This window comes from Bubalus bubalis, chromosome 16 (assembly GCF_019923935.1).
Source record: "Bubalus bubalis isolate 160015118507 breed Murrah chromosome 16, NDDB_SH_1, whole genome shotgun sequence".
In the NCBI taxonomy this organism is placed as follows: Eukaryota; Metazoa; Chordata; class Mammalia; order Artiodactyla; family Bovidae; genus Bubalus; species Bubalus bubalis.
In genome coordinates this window covers 28,526,527-28,540,647 of record NC_059172.1, presented here as the reverse complement: position 1 = coordinate 28,540,647, position 14,121 = coordinate 28,526,527, and the positions used below count along the sequence as shown (strand labels likewise).

The 14,121-nt window shown below is 36.2% G+C and overlaps 1 protein-coding gene across 3 annotated transcripts in view; it reads left to right on the top strand.

Moving 5' to 3' along the window:
- Positions 1-14,121, top strand: part of ACER3 (alkaline ceramidase 3) — a 156,028-nt gene that overhangs the window by 105,309 nt on the left and 36,598 nt on the right. For all 3 annotated transcript variants that reach the window (XM_006059606.4, XM_025266365.3, XM_025266364.3), the window contains one exon: positions 11,871-11,929. In XM_006059606.4, coding sequence (XP_006059668.3) covers positions 11,871-11,929 — 59 coding nt within the window. The remainder of the gene's footprint in view (positions 1-11,870; positions 11,930-14,121) is intronic.

Here is a 14,121-nt window from a genome sequence, read left to right as displayed (position 1 = left end):
AGATTTCTTGTTGTACAATCCAGTATTGTATTCTCCAATATCTTTATCTGTAAAATGTTCAAAACAAGGATATGTACTATTTCATAAAGATTATATAAAAATAATTAATATAAGATAATGCAAAGCATAAGGCAATAAGCATAATAATACTGTGTAATACCAAAATTACTTAGTAAGATGTAAGATGACGTGCATAAATTTCTGCCTATGATGATCATGGAAGGCTTCTAAAAGAGATTCTTGAGTTGAGCTAGACAAGAAGTAGTGATAGTAGTGATGTGTGTTTGCTTATTCGCTCAGTCGTGTCTGACTCTTACGACCCCATAGACTGTAGCCCACTAGGCTCTTCTGTCCATGGGACTCTCCAGGGAAGAATCCTGGAGTGGGTTGCCATTTCCTTCTCCAGGGGATTTCCTCACCCAGGAATCAAACCCAGGTCTCCTGCCTTGCAGGCAGATTCATTACCTACTGAGCTACAAGGGAAGCCCCGATAGTAGTGATAGTAAAATTAAAAGTACCTGTCACAACAAGGATGATTGTCTTGCTAACCAGATTAGCTTCCCTGAGGAAGAATATACTGATAACAGTTCTACTTTATTGAGTCCAAGGTGATCCAGACATCTGAAAGGGAGCCAAATGCTATTTATTTAACTTGATGGCCTTGCGAAAGATAATATTCAAATCACATAGCTGTCACATTGAATAGAAACACCAGCATGTCTTAAGGAGGAAAACAAAAACAAAAGCATACATGAGCATAGATTAAATGGACATTTAAGAAATAATGTAACCCTTTTAAAGAAGCTAATTGATCAGTAGTTGAGTATCTCAGATGAGATCTCATCTAATGTCTCAAAGAGTACTGTTGCTTAAAATCTTCTTGCCAAAGTAGATGTCTCCTAAAGATTGTTTCTCGACATGGCACATCAGTATTTTATTACTGTGCCTTCTAATTTGACACTCAAGGTTTGCAGGAAAGGACACACTATGTAAACAATTTGAAAAGCAGAAACTTGGATTTTTAACACTTTTAAATTTTTATTCTATCATGTTTTGTTTGTGCCATTTTATTACAAATTAAAGTAGAAGGATATATAAGCACACTGGAAAAGAAGCTGACTTTTTTATTGTCTACTAAATATTGTGCTAAATATTATATATTCTTTCATATAGTTTATGTAGATTGACCAACTCATTATCTTATTAAAATATCAGCAAATCTGTTTAGGAATTGGGATTATCTTCATTTTATAGATGAGATAACTGAGAATCAGAAAGGTTAAATAATTTGCCCAGTGTTCAGCTCATTGATTGGAGAACTGGACATTGAACCCAGATCCTTTTTTCCCCCGAAACCCATATTACTTTTATGATATGTCCCTATAGGTAATTACTTGGGAATCTAATTTATTGTCTGAAAGATCTGTTTTTCAAAAGAATGAAAAGTACTATTTAGATTTTTGTGCAATAGTGAACTTGGAAGAATGTGAAGACCAAATATATAAAACTTAGGGATAGCTGTGCTTTACTTTAAATCTCAGTTCAGTTATCAATTAAAAAAACTGCCCAAAGTCAAATATAAGTGAAGTACTTTGGGAATAAAAAGAGATTAAGTAATTTTTATAGAAGGATATTTGGAAGGCTTCACACAGGAAATGACATTTGAGGAAGATTTATTTGACCATGGAACTCTTTTTTTTTTTTCTTTTCATTGAATATCTCTTAATATCCCTCAGCACAGTGGTATTCTGGGGTCTTATTTGCGAAATCTTATGCTAAATACAAGATCATGTAGAACATGACAAGAGAAAGAAGAATGGAACCAAATTGTGAATCATTGACTGTCATGCTAGAGTTTGGAACTTATTTTGTCATTGACAGAGACATAACATTATAGTAGTTGCATGTAGGCTGGATTAGAAGGCTGTATAGTTTGGGCAGAATTAAGATTTTAAACTAGTTCTGAATACCTACAAAAACTATGCTTTTACAAAGTCTCATTGCCTTATGAGTCTTATGAAATTATGTTACAGTTAAAAAGTAGTATCTGCATTTAGCTTACTACTATTTAAACTATCATCTAATTATGTAGGAAGCACCAGCCTTTTAGCCTTATCATATGAGAATTGTTCAGTCACTAAGTCATGTCCTACTCTTTGCAACCTCATGAACTACAGCACGCCAGAGAATAATTTATACTATTAACTCCCAAAATGAAATGCCTCTTACATCAGTATTTTGACTATGATTATAAAAATATGAAACCACAGACACCTAGTTCAGTCTCTTCATTTTACAAATGGGAATCCAAGAGTAAGATGAGTGAATGGACTTATTCAAGTGACTTACGTATTGAAACAGTAATCAGGTGGTAGAAAAATCTGGATTCCCCTGACTGTAGCCCTTGGCTTTTTCTGTTAGAGGCTCCCTTTACTATGTTTGGGCAATTGAATGAGTTCATTACAAACTCCAAATGCCTAAATCTCATTACTTATTACCACCATTCCCACTCACTGGTACTTTATCCACAAATCCCTACCTGATCTCCCACCCTCATAAATGTTTCTTGACCACAGATGAGCTGAGTGCCTTTCTCCAAGAGTGAAAGACTTGAACCCATTCTGGGCATTTAATGTGAAGCTGTTAATTATTCCAGTGGGTTAGTATGGAATTCTTTATTGTCTAAATGTCTTTTACTTTTAAACAATATCAGAATTACAGAAAAGCTGCAAGGATGATAAAAAGAACTTTTGCCCCAAACCACGTGAAAGTTTATTGTCAACATGTTGGAACATGATGACTTATGATAGTGTCTAATAGACATCTCCATTGTGTAATTGTTCTCTGTCCTTTCATAATTAATAACTTGGTAGTAAAGTACTTTGAGATTTATGAAAATACTCTTAATTATTAAACTTTGAATTTATTTATTTTTATCTGTTTGGACTCTCTCTTATATTCCTACTTTATGCAGTATTCACTGATTTGTAACTATCATGATTTATTTTGGTATATCATGATTTCCATACAAAGAAAAGGTGGCAAGGATACACAGAAAAAGTGTACAAAAAAGATCTTCATGACCCAGATAACCATGATGGTATGATCACTCACCTAGAGCCAAACATCCTGGAATGTGAAGACAGGTGGGCCTTAGGAAGCATCACTACGAGCAAAGCTAGTGGAGGTGATAGAATTCCAGTTGAGCTATTTCAAATTCTAAAAGATGATGCTATGAAAGTGCTGCACTCAATATGCCAGCAAATTTGGAAAACTCAGCAGTGGCCACAGGACTGGAAAAGGTCAGTTCTCATTCCAGTCCCAAAGAAGGCCAATGCCAAAGAATGCTCAAACTACCACACAATTGCACTCATCTCACACGCTAGCAAAGCAATGCTCAAAATTCTCCAATCCAGGCTTCAACAGGAAGTGAACTGTGAACTTCCAGGTGTTCAAGCTGGATGTCGAAAGGGCAGAGGAACCATAGACCAAATTGCCAACATCCTCTGGATCATCAAAAAAGCAAGAGAGTTCCAGAAAAACAACTACTTCTACTTTATTGACTATGCCAAAGCCTTTGACTGTGTGGATCACAACAAACTGTGGAAAATTCTGAGAGATGGGAATACCAGACCACATGACTTGCCTCCTGAGAAATCTGTAAGCAGGTCACGAAGCAACAGTTAGAACTGGACATGAAACAATAGACTGGTTCCAAATTGGGAAAGGAGTACATCAAGGCTGTATATTGTCACCCTGCTTATTTAACTTATATACAGAGTACATTATGTGAAATGCCAGACTGGATGAAACACAAGCTGGAATCAAGATTGCTGGGAGAAATGTCAATAACCTCAGATATGCAGATGATACCACCTTTATGGCAGAAAGCTAAGAAGAACTAAAGAAACTCTTGATGAAAGTAAAAGAAGAGAGTGAAAAGGCTGGCTAAAAACTCAACATTCAGAAAACTAAGATCATGACATCCGGTCCCATCACTCCATGGCAAATAGATGGGGAAACAATGTAAACAGTGGCAGACTTTATTTTTTGAGGCTCCAAAATCACTGAAGATGGTGACCGCAGCCATGAAATTAAAAGATGCTTGCTCCTTAGAAGAAAAGCTCTGACCAACCTAGATAGCCTATTAAAAAGCAGAGACACGGTCCCTCTAGTCAAAGCTGTGGTTTTTCTAGTAGTCATATATAGATGTGAAAGTTGGACTAAAAAGAAAGCTAAGCGCCAAAGAATTGATGCTTTTGAACTGTGTTGTTGGAGAAGACTCTTGAGAGTCCCTTGAACTGCAAAGAGATCCAACCAGTCAATCCTAAAGGTTGTCAGTCCTGAATATTCGCTGGAAGGACTGATGCTGAAGCTGAATCTCTAATACTTTGGCCACCTGATGCTAAGAACTGACTCATTGGAAAAGACCCTGATGCTGGGAAAGAGTGAAGGCGGGAGGAGAAGGGGAAGATAGAGGATGAGATGGTTGGATGGCATCACTGACTCGATGGACATGAGTTTGAGCCAGCTCTGGGAGTTGGCGATGGACAGGGAAGCCTGGCATGCTACAGTCCATGGGGTCACAAAGAGTCGGACACGATTGAGCAACTGAACTGAACTGAACTATCATGATATATTTTGGTATACAAATTGTCTCAGATTTCGCCATTGGAGCAATTTCAGGCTGGTATCTATGTCCTTTTGACCTGTTCCCATCACTCTTTGAATATGTTTTACTTTTTGGCACAAGATGTTCTTGACTCATCTTGTTCTTTCCCTGCTCCAGGCCTGATCTCCATGGAGCCTTGGTTTCTTTTATTGGAGAATGGAATTTAGAAACCAGATCCAAGTGCTGGATATGTGGTTACATATGTCTCTCCTCTATTAGACTGAGCTGTTTGCGGTCAGAAATAGGGTATCTTTTCATCTTTGAATGACACATGCCTAGTCCAATGTCTGTCACACAGTCTGTGTTCAATAATTTGTGGTTGTTTAGTCGCTCAGTTGTGTCTGACTCTTTTGTGACCCTGTGGACTGTAGCTCACCAGGCTTCTCTGTCCGTGGGATTTCACAGGCAAGAATACTGGAGTAGGTTGCCAGTTCCTTCTCCAGGAGATCTTCCTGACCCAGGAATAAAACCTGTGTCTCTTGCATCCCAGGCAGTTTCTTTACTGCTGAGTCACTCAGAATTCTCATTCAGTAAGTACTTGTTAGAAAATAAAGTGGCCAGTTATTTGGAACCCCTCTCTATGTTTTTGCTTGATCCATGGAATAGACCATAATGAATAAGTCATGGAGAATGTAGCTCTGAAGAAATATTGAAAGTCAGTCTCCCTCATTATCAAAATAATTATTGTATATCTACAGTTTTTGACTTCCCTGGTGGCTCAGATTGGTAAAGCATCTGCCTGCATTGTGGGGACCCGGGTTAAATCCCTGAGTTGGAAAGCTCCCCTGGAGAAGTAAATGGCAACCCACTCCAGTACTCCTGCTTGGAAAATCCCATGGACAGAGGAGCCTGGTACTACAGTCCACAGGGTCACAAAGAGTCGGACACGACTGAGCAACTTAACTTCATTTCACTTCACTTCACAGTTTTTCAGGTCCCACACTATAGCCTCAGCCTACTTAATTTGCCCTCTTTTACCTCTCTGTTTCATCTGTCTTCAAATCTTTCCACATAGGCATCTTAATGCCACATCACAGAATAAAAAATTGTTTTTCTGCCTTGCTCAAGAAATCTTTCTTTTTACTGATAAACAAAATCACAACATGCCTTTTTCCTAGGCTTCTTAGGGATAAGTACCAGGTCTCAGCTTACACACAGTATATTTCTATGATGCTTTAGCAGCGAGAAAATGCAAATATTATTTTTATTATACTCTTTGGAGTTTGGAGATTGAAAAAATTATTAAATATGGAGAGATATGAAAATTCCTTATAGAAATCTTTTAAAATGAAAATTGTAGAGAATGGGAAAGTACATTCTGTTATCTTTTTATTTAAAAATGAGTAATCTTAGAAGACTCGTGAGAGTCCCTTGGACAGCAAGGAGATCAAGGCAGTCAATCCTAAAGGAAATCAACCCTGAATATTCATTTGAAGGACTGTGGCTGGAGCTGCAGCTCCAATACTTTGGTCACCTGATGCTAGAAACAACTTGTTGGAAAAGACCCTGATGCTGGGGAAAATTGAGGGCAAGAGGAGAATGGGGTGACAGAGGTTCAGATGGTTGGATGGCATCCCTGACTCAATGGACATGAGTTTGAGCAAACTCCGGGAGATAAGTAAAGTATAGAGAAGCCTGGGGTGCTGCAGGTCATGAGGTTGCAAAGAGTCAAACATGACTTAGTAACTGAACAACAACAACAGTCTTTGAATATGCATAAAAAAAGGGTTATGTGGACACTCCTAGCTCTAAGAAAACCTAGGAAATCAAGCTTTTATAGCTGGACATATAACCATCCTAATAAGATCAGTCTTTTATAAAGACAGAGGCAGGAGTAGATACTGAGTAGGCCACTGCGGGGTCTGCCTCAGGTTCCTAGGGGAGAATAAACATATATAGGATAGCCAGGCCATGGAAGCAGCCTAGATGTCCGTCAGCAGACAAATGGATAAGAAAGCTGTGGTACATATACACAATGGAATATTACTCAGCTATTAAAAAGAATGCATTTAAATCAGTTCTAATGAGATGGATGAAACCGGAGCCTATTATACAGAGTGAAGTAAGTCAGAAAGAAATACACCAATACAGTATATTAACACATATATATGGAACTTAGAAAGATGGTAACGATGACCCTATATGCAAGACTGCAAAAGAGACACAGAGGTAAAGAACAGACTTTTGGACTCTGGGTGAAGGCGAGGGTGGGATGATTTGAGAGAATAGCATTGAATCATGTATATTATCATATGTGAAATAGATCGCCAGTCCAGGTTTGATGCATGAGACAGGGTGCTCAGGGCTGGTGCACTGGGATGACCCTGAGGGATGGGATGGGAGGGGGGTTCAGGGTGGGAAACACATGTACACCCATGGCTGATTCATGTCAGTATATGGCAAAAACCACTATGATATTGTAAAGTAATTAGCCTCCAATTAAATAAATTAAAAAATATATATATATAGGATAGAGATCTTTGTGAAGAAAAGAAAATTTATTTGGAAAATCCCCATTGTACTTCCAGGGTATAGGTTGTTATCCACCATTAGATATGTTTAACATGCTCTCTGAATAATCCATTTCTTTTGACTTCTCTATGCTAATGATTTGTAAATCTGTTAATTAAGCTCAGTTTTTTCTTCTAAGATTTAGATCCAAGTATCCAACTCCTGTTACAGATCTCCACTTGGCTATCTAACTGACACCTCAAAGTCTGAACATACACAGAAATGAAATAAACATTTTCATCCCTTGTCTTTGTTTTCATATTATTCTTTAACCCAATAAACAGTTTATGCACTCAACTGCCCAAGTCATAAACCAGGCCATCATAGATGTTCCCAACTTTTCAGTTCAGTTCAGTTCAGTCGCTCAGTTGTGTCTGACTCTTTGCGACCCCATGAATCGCAGCACGCCAGGCCTCCCTGTCCATCACCAACTCCTAGAGTTCACCGAGACTCACGTCCATCGAGTCAGTGATGCCATCCAGCCATCTCATCCTCTGTCGTCCCCTTCTCCTGCCCCCAGTCCTCCCAGCATCAGAGTCTTTTCCAATGAGTCAGCTCTTCACATGAGGTGGCCAAAGTACTGGAGTTTCAGCTTTAGCATTATTCCTTCCAAAGAACACCCAGGACTGATCTCTTTTAGAATGGAGTGGTTGGATCTCCTTGCAGTCCAAGGGACTCTCAAGAGTCTTCTCCAACACCACAGTTCAAAAGCATCAATTCTTCGGCGCTCAGCTTTCTTCACAGTCCAACTCTCACATCCATACATGACCACAGGAATTTATACCATATCTTAAAGTTGTTCTAAACCTTATTATCTCCCTAATCTATCCATTTTTCTCCTTTCCCATTGATAATACCCTAATTCAGGCCTCCGTGTCTCACCTAGGTCACTACAATATCTTGTCAGTGGTCAGTTTTCCATTAGTCTCACCTCCTAATTCATTCTCTGTCTACCATGACAGGGACATCTTTCTAATACATGAGTGATTATATTGAGCTACTGCTGAAACTTTAATTGACTTTGCATTGTTCTTTACATAAAGTCCCAACTCTTTAACATGACTTGTAAAGCAGATTTGATCTCTGCTTACCTTCTAACTTCATTTTCCTTGCTCTTCTCTCCAATAAGTATGTTCTAGACAGCATTACTTTTTTCTAGTCCCCACAGTGTAAGCTATGCCAGTTACTCTCTTCCACCTTCTTTTAATAATGTTTGTTATTACTAATAATTCTTGTCCTACTAATACTTCTGTTATAAAATTAAACATTATATCATCCAAAAAGTCTTTCTTTTTTTCTTTCAGTTTTATTGAGACATAAATTACATACAGCACTGTATAATTTTAAAGTGTATAACATAATGATTTGACTTACATATGTCATGAAATGATTGCCACAGTAGGTTTAGTGAACATCCATCATCTCATAGAGATACAGTATATTAATGAAGTTAAAATCATTTTTCCTTGTGATGAGACCTCTTAGAATTTACTCTTGTCAACTTTTATATATAACATATAGCAGTGTTAATTACATCTCATGTTATACATTACATCCCTAATCCATGGAAGTCTCTTTGATCTACATAAGTTTAGATTAGGTGGCCTTCCTATGTGCTTGCAAATTGCTCTGTTCAGTCCCTGTCACAGAGATAAAATACTACATTTTAACTGCATGGTTACTTATCCCTCTCCTCACCAGGTTGTAATTGCAGGGATCATGACTTTTCTATTCACTGTTATAGCAGCATAGCTGCAATTACTGATTCAGGTGGGCAGTCAGTCTCTGAAGTGAAGTGAAAGTTGCTCAGTCGTGTTTGACTCTTTGCAATCCCATATACAGTCCATGGAATTCTCCAGGCCAGAATACTGGAATGGGTAGCCTTTCCCTTCTCCAGGGGATCTTCCCAACCCAGGGATCAAACCCAGGTCTTCCACATTGCAGGCAGATTCTTTACCAGCTGAGCCACAAGGCAAGCCCAAGAACACTAGAGTGGGTATCCTATCCCTTCTCCAGAAGATCTTCCCGACCCAAGAATTGAACCGGGGTCTCCTGCATTGCAGGTGGATTCTTTACCTACTGAGCTATCAGGGAAGCCCAGGAATCAGTCTCTAATAGACTTTAATCTAATACTGTGTTTATTTATTTTTATTGTAAAATACATGGTAGAGGATACAACAAGTATAACATATTCATCTTATCAGGAAAGTCAGAGCTAGCCTTATACACATACGTTGTGTATAAGATACACGTTTTGCCCTCTCATTCATGTACGTGTGTACATCTGCCGGGTTTGAAAGCTAAGAGTAATGGAAATCACTGTAATGTGTAGAAGCAACATCCCCTTTTTTCTTTCTTTCCTCCCCCCCCACCATTCTTTATTATGGGCATTTTTTATACTGTTCTTATGTAGTCCCCAAGGCTGCAACATGTGCAGTCCTTGACAACAAAAGCAGACACAACACTCCTCATTTATCTTACCTGTTGTTTTCAAGGCTGGGAGACCTGAGGTCATTCTCAACCAGGCCCACAGCATCCCAGGCTGTATATTAACCGTTTACACATAACATTATCTCCCCAGGGACTAGTGCAATGCTCAATAGATATGGTTGGATTCTATGTAGTAAAACACAACTAGTAGGCAAGAATCATAGCAGGGCCTTATAAGAGAGTCCAAAATAGAAAGGTTGAAAGTGAAAGTGGAAAAATATATATCATGCAAATGCTAAGCAAAAGAAAATATGATATAGTTATAATATCAGACAAAATAGGCTTTAAGTGGGGAAAATATTTCTGTTGATAGAAAAGGATTACTTTGTATATTAAAAGTGTTCAATTTGGAAAATTATAATTTAATTTATAATTTAATTTAATTTATAATTTATGTATCTTTAATATATATTGGAGAAGGAAATGGCAGTCCACTCCAGTACTATTGCCTGGAAAATCCCATGGACAGAGGAGCCTGGTAGGCTACAGTCCATTGGGTTGCAAAGAGTCGGACATGACTGAGTGACTTCACTTTAATATATATAATACCTCAAAATATATAATGAAAAAATTGACTAAACTAGAAGAAAAACTAGAGAAATGTATAATTTTAGGTTACTTTAGTGCACAATTATCAGTACCTTATAGAAGATACAGAAGACAAACAATATGATTAAAAAATTTGACCTATAGAGCAAATGTAAAATATTACACCCAACAATTGCAGAAACACTTTTTGTTCCACATTTACAGAAATTGACTATATACTTGCTCATACAGTAAGTCTTAACAAATTTCAGATGACTGTAATCGGAATATAATTTCTGACTATAAAGCAATTATATTAGAATTTAAGTAATATAATTTTAAATAACATGGATCAAAGAAATCCTAGAAATTGGAATTGAATTGAATCAATGGAAAACAGTTTGACACTTATAGTAATTTTGATAATAATATGCCCTCTGATCCAGCAACTACATCCCTAGGTACATACTCTGGAGAAGTTTTTGTATGTGTGCAGTAGAATGTGTGAAACCAATACAATATTGTAAAGTTAAAAAATAAAATAAAATTTAAAAAATAAATAAATAAATAAAAGAATTTGGGGAAAAAAAAAAAAAAAAGAATGTTCGTAACATTGAAAACTAGAAATAACCCAAAAATGTCCATCAGCATAGCAATGGGTAAATAAGTTGTGATATTTATTTGTGCAATGTCAAAAGTGATTGAACCATGGCAACATATAACTAGATCTTAAAAGACAAAAACAAATGTATGTAATGTTATTCTATTGTAAATTAAAATTAAAAATTTAAAAACCTATTATTTAGGAGTGCATATTTAGGAGACCAGTTTAATTTAGTAAATATGTAAGGAAAAGGAAAATGTTTTTAAATGTTTATTTAAAAAGTCAGAGTGGTTTTCTCTAAGGAGTAGGGGAGAGAGTTGGACTGGGAAGAGACAACATATATCTTGACCTGAATGGTACCCAGCTATTGGCTTTATAAATATTTGTTATGTTATACCTTTATATTCTATGAAATTTTCTTGTATTTAATAATTCACACTTTTAAAAGCTAAATTTTCCCACTAGTTTCAGGTTTCCAGTTGGTAATACCTATCCAGTGCTCAGTATAGAAGAGAAAGAGGTTAGTTGTTGGAAACAAGTCTGAGAAGATGTGAGAACATATAGAATAAAGAACACAGGGGAGTGGACTAACCTCAGTCAAGAAGAAATGGGCCTCTCTTTCTTTGAAAACTAGGAATGGGAGAAAGAATACAGGGAGAGGATGCAGAAACACTTAGGAGGAGAGTTTAAAAGAGTCCAGATATATAAGAGAGGAAGTAGAATCATTTGCTAAAAGTGAACCTAACAAAAAGGGAGGGATGTCTAGGGAGTATGAAGCAGAAATACAGCATTTGTTCAGGTTTCAGCAGATATTTAAAATTTCTTGTAACCATTCAGAGTTAAAATTAATGCGGGACTTCTGATATTGGTTATTCACAAGCAGGATCTTTCCTCAAAGGTATGACTCTTAATTATTTAATTATATTAATACATATGTTCTTTGAAATGTAATGAAAAATAATAAATGTTTACATTTAACTTGGAGGGCTGTTTTTGTAGGCAAAGTATACTTCCACTGCCAAAGAATAATGATCTTACGAACTTCATTTTTCCTTTCTTCTTCAGGTCATGTATGGAATGTTGGTCTTCACTTTAGTGGTTCGATCTATTTATATTGTTACATGGTAAGTAGTTTGGATCAAAAGAGTATACTTACGTGGTAAATCTATAGCCTAAATTGAAATAACTCATAAAATCCAACTCCAGAAGGGATATTGATAGAAAACTTATAACCCAACATTCATTATGGTAGATTGCAAGGAATACTAATTCTTTAAGCAAGTTGTTAATAGGCATCATGTGAAAGCAAGACTTTTAAAATTAAAGAAATTTGAGGAAAGCTGTGTGTGATGGCCTCCTTTTGAGTATTTATAATGTACATGAGTATATTAAAGGCCTTGAAAACTCCTACAGTAGAAAGGAAAATAATTGTTTTTATGTTTCTCAAACTACTGCAGAATATGTCTCAAGAAAGGCTGTCTGTGTCACAGAGAAACAGTGTTCCAGAAAAATCATTTAGGAATTAGGCATAAACTTTTTAGAGTTTGTGAAAAATAAAATATTTCATGTGAGTACCTGACACAGGGCCTCGCCATATAGCAGGTGCTCAGTAAGTAAATAGTATATGATTTATGGGTTTGTTCCTTTTTTTTTTTTTCTCTTTTATTTAAACTTTTTATTTTGAGATAATAGTAGAAACAAATGCATTTGTAAGAAATTAAATAGAGATCATCTGTACTCTTTATCAATTTCCTCAAGTGATAATGTCCTGCAAAACTATTCTGCAATATCATAACAGGATTTGACGTTGACATAGTCAAGATACAGAACAATTCTATCACCCTGTGTTGTCTTTCTGTAGCCACACCCACTTTTGCTCCTACCCCATCCCCTCACTACCTATCCTTAACCCCTAGCAACCACTAATCTGCCCTTCATTTCTCTAATTTTTTCATTTTAAGAGTGTTATATAAATGGAATCATACAGTATATATAACCAGTGGGACTGACCTTTTTCATTCAGCATAATTCACTGGAGATTGATACAAGTGATTGAATATATCAGTAGTTCGTCCCTTTTTATTGTGGATAATATTTCATGATATGGGTGTACCACAGGTTAATCATTCACCTGTTGAATAACATCTGAATTTATAGTTTTTTATTTCTAGTTTCTTACTATTACAAATAAGTCTGCTATGAAAATTTGTTTACAGATAAGTTTTCATTTCTCTGAAATAAATGCCCAGAATGCTATTACTTGGTTGTATGATAGTTGTATATTTAGTTCTTTTTAAACCTGCCAGACTGTTTTCCAGAGTGGCTGTTCGATTTTGCATTCCCACCAGCACTGTATGTGTGAGCCATTTTCTCTGCATCCTTGCTAACGTTTGGTATTGTCACTATTTTTAATTTTAGCCATTCTTATAGATAAGTACTGATATCTTATTGTGGTTTTAAGTCTCATTTCCCTAATGGGTATTGATGTTGAACATATTTTCATGTGCCTACTTGCCATCTCTATATCCTTTTTGGTGAAATGTCTGTTCCTGTCTTTGTCTATTTTCTACTGAGATTGTTTCTCTTTTTCCAGTTGAGTTTTGCGCATTCTTTATATATTGTAGATCCTAATCCTTCCTCAAATATGTGGCTCACAAATATTTTCTCACAATCTGTACTAGTCTTTCCATGGTCTTCATGTGGTCTTTCACAGAGCGAAAGTTTTTAATTTTTATGAAGTCAGTTTATCAATTTTCCTTTTATATATCATACTTGGGTGTCCAGTCTAAGGACTCTATGCCTAACCCTAGGTTTTCCCTTGTTTTTTTACTAAAAGTTTTGTGTAGTTGTACATTTTACATGGAACTTTATATTTATTTTGAGTTAATTTTTATATAAGGGTAAGGATTAGGTTGAGATCCATTTTTTAGCCTTTAGATATCCAACTACTCAGGACCACTGGTTGAAATGGCCATTTTTTCAATGAATTGCTTTTGCACCTTCCTCAAAAATTATTTGAATATATTTATGTGGATGTATTTCTGAGTTTTAAAATTCTATTCTACTGATTTTGGTGTCTATTCTTCTACCAATCCTATACTCTATTGATTATTGTACCTGTAGAATAACTCTTCAAATCATATAGATTGATCCCTCTCACTTTTCTTTCAAAATTGTTTTTACTATTTGGATTTCTTTGCCTTTACATACAAGTTTTAGAATAATGTCTATATTTAAAATCTTATTGGGATTTTGATAGGAATTGCACATTGCATTAAACCATCGTATCAATTTATGAAGAATTGACATCTTTACT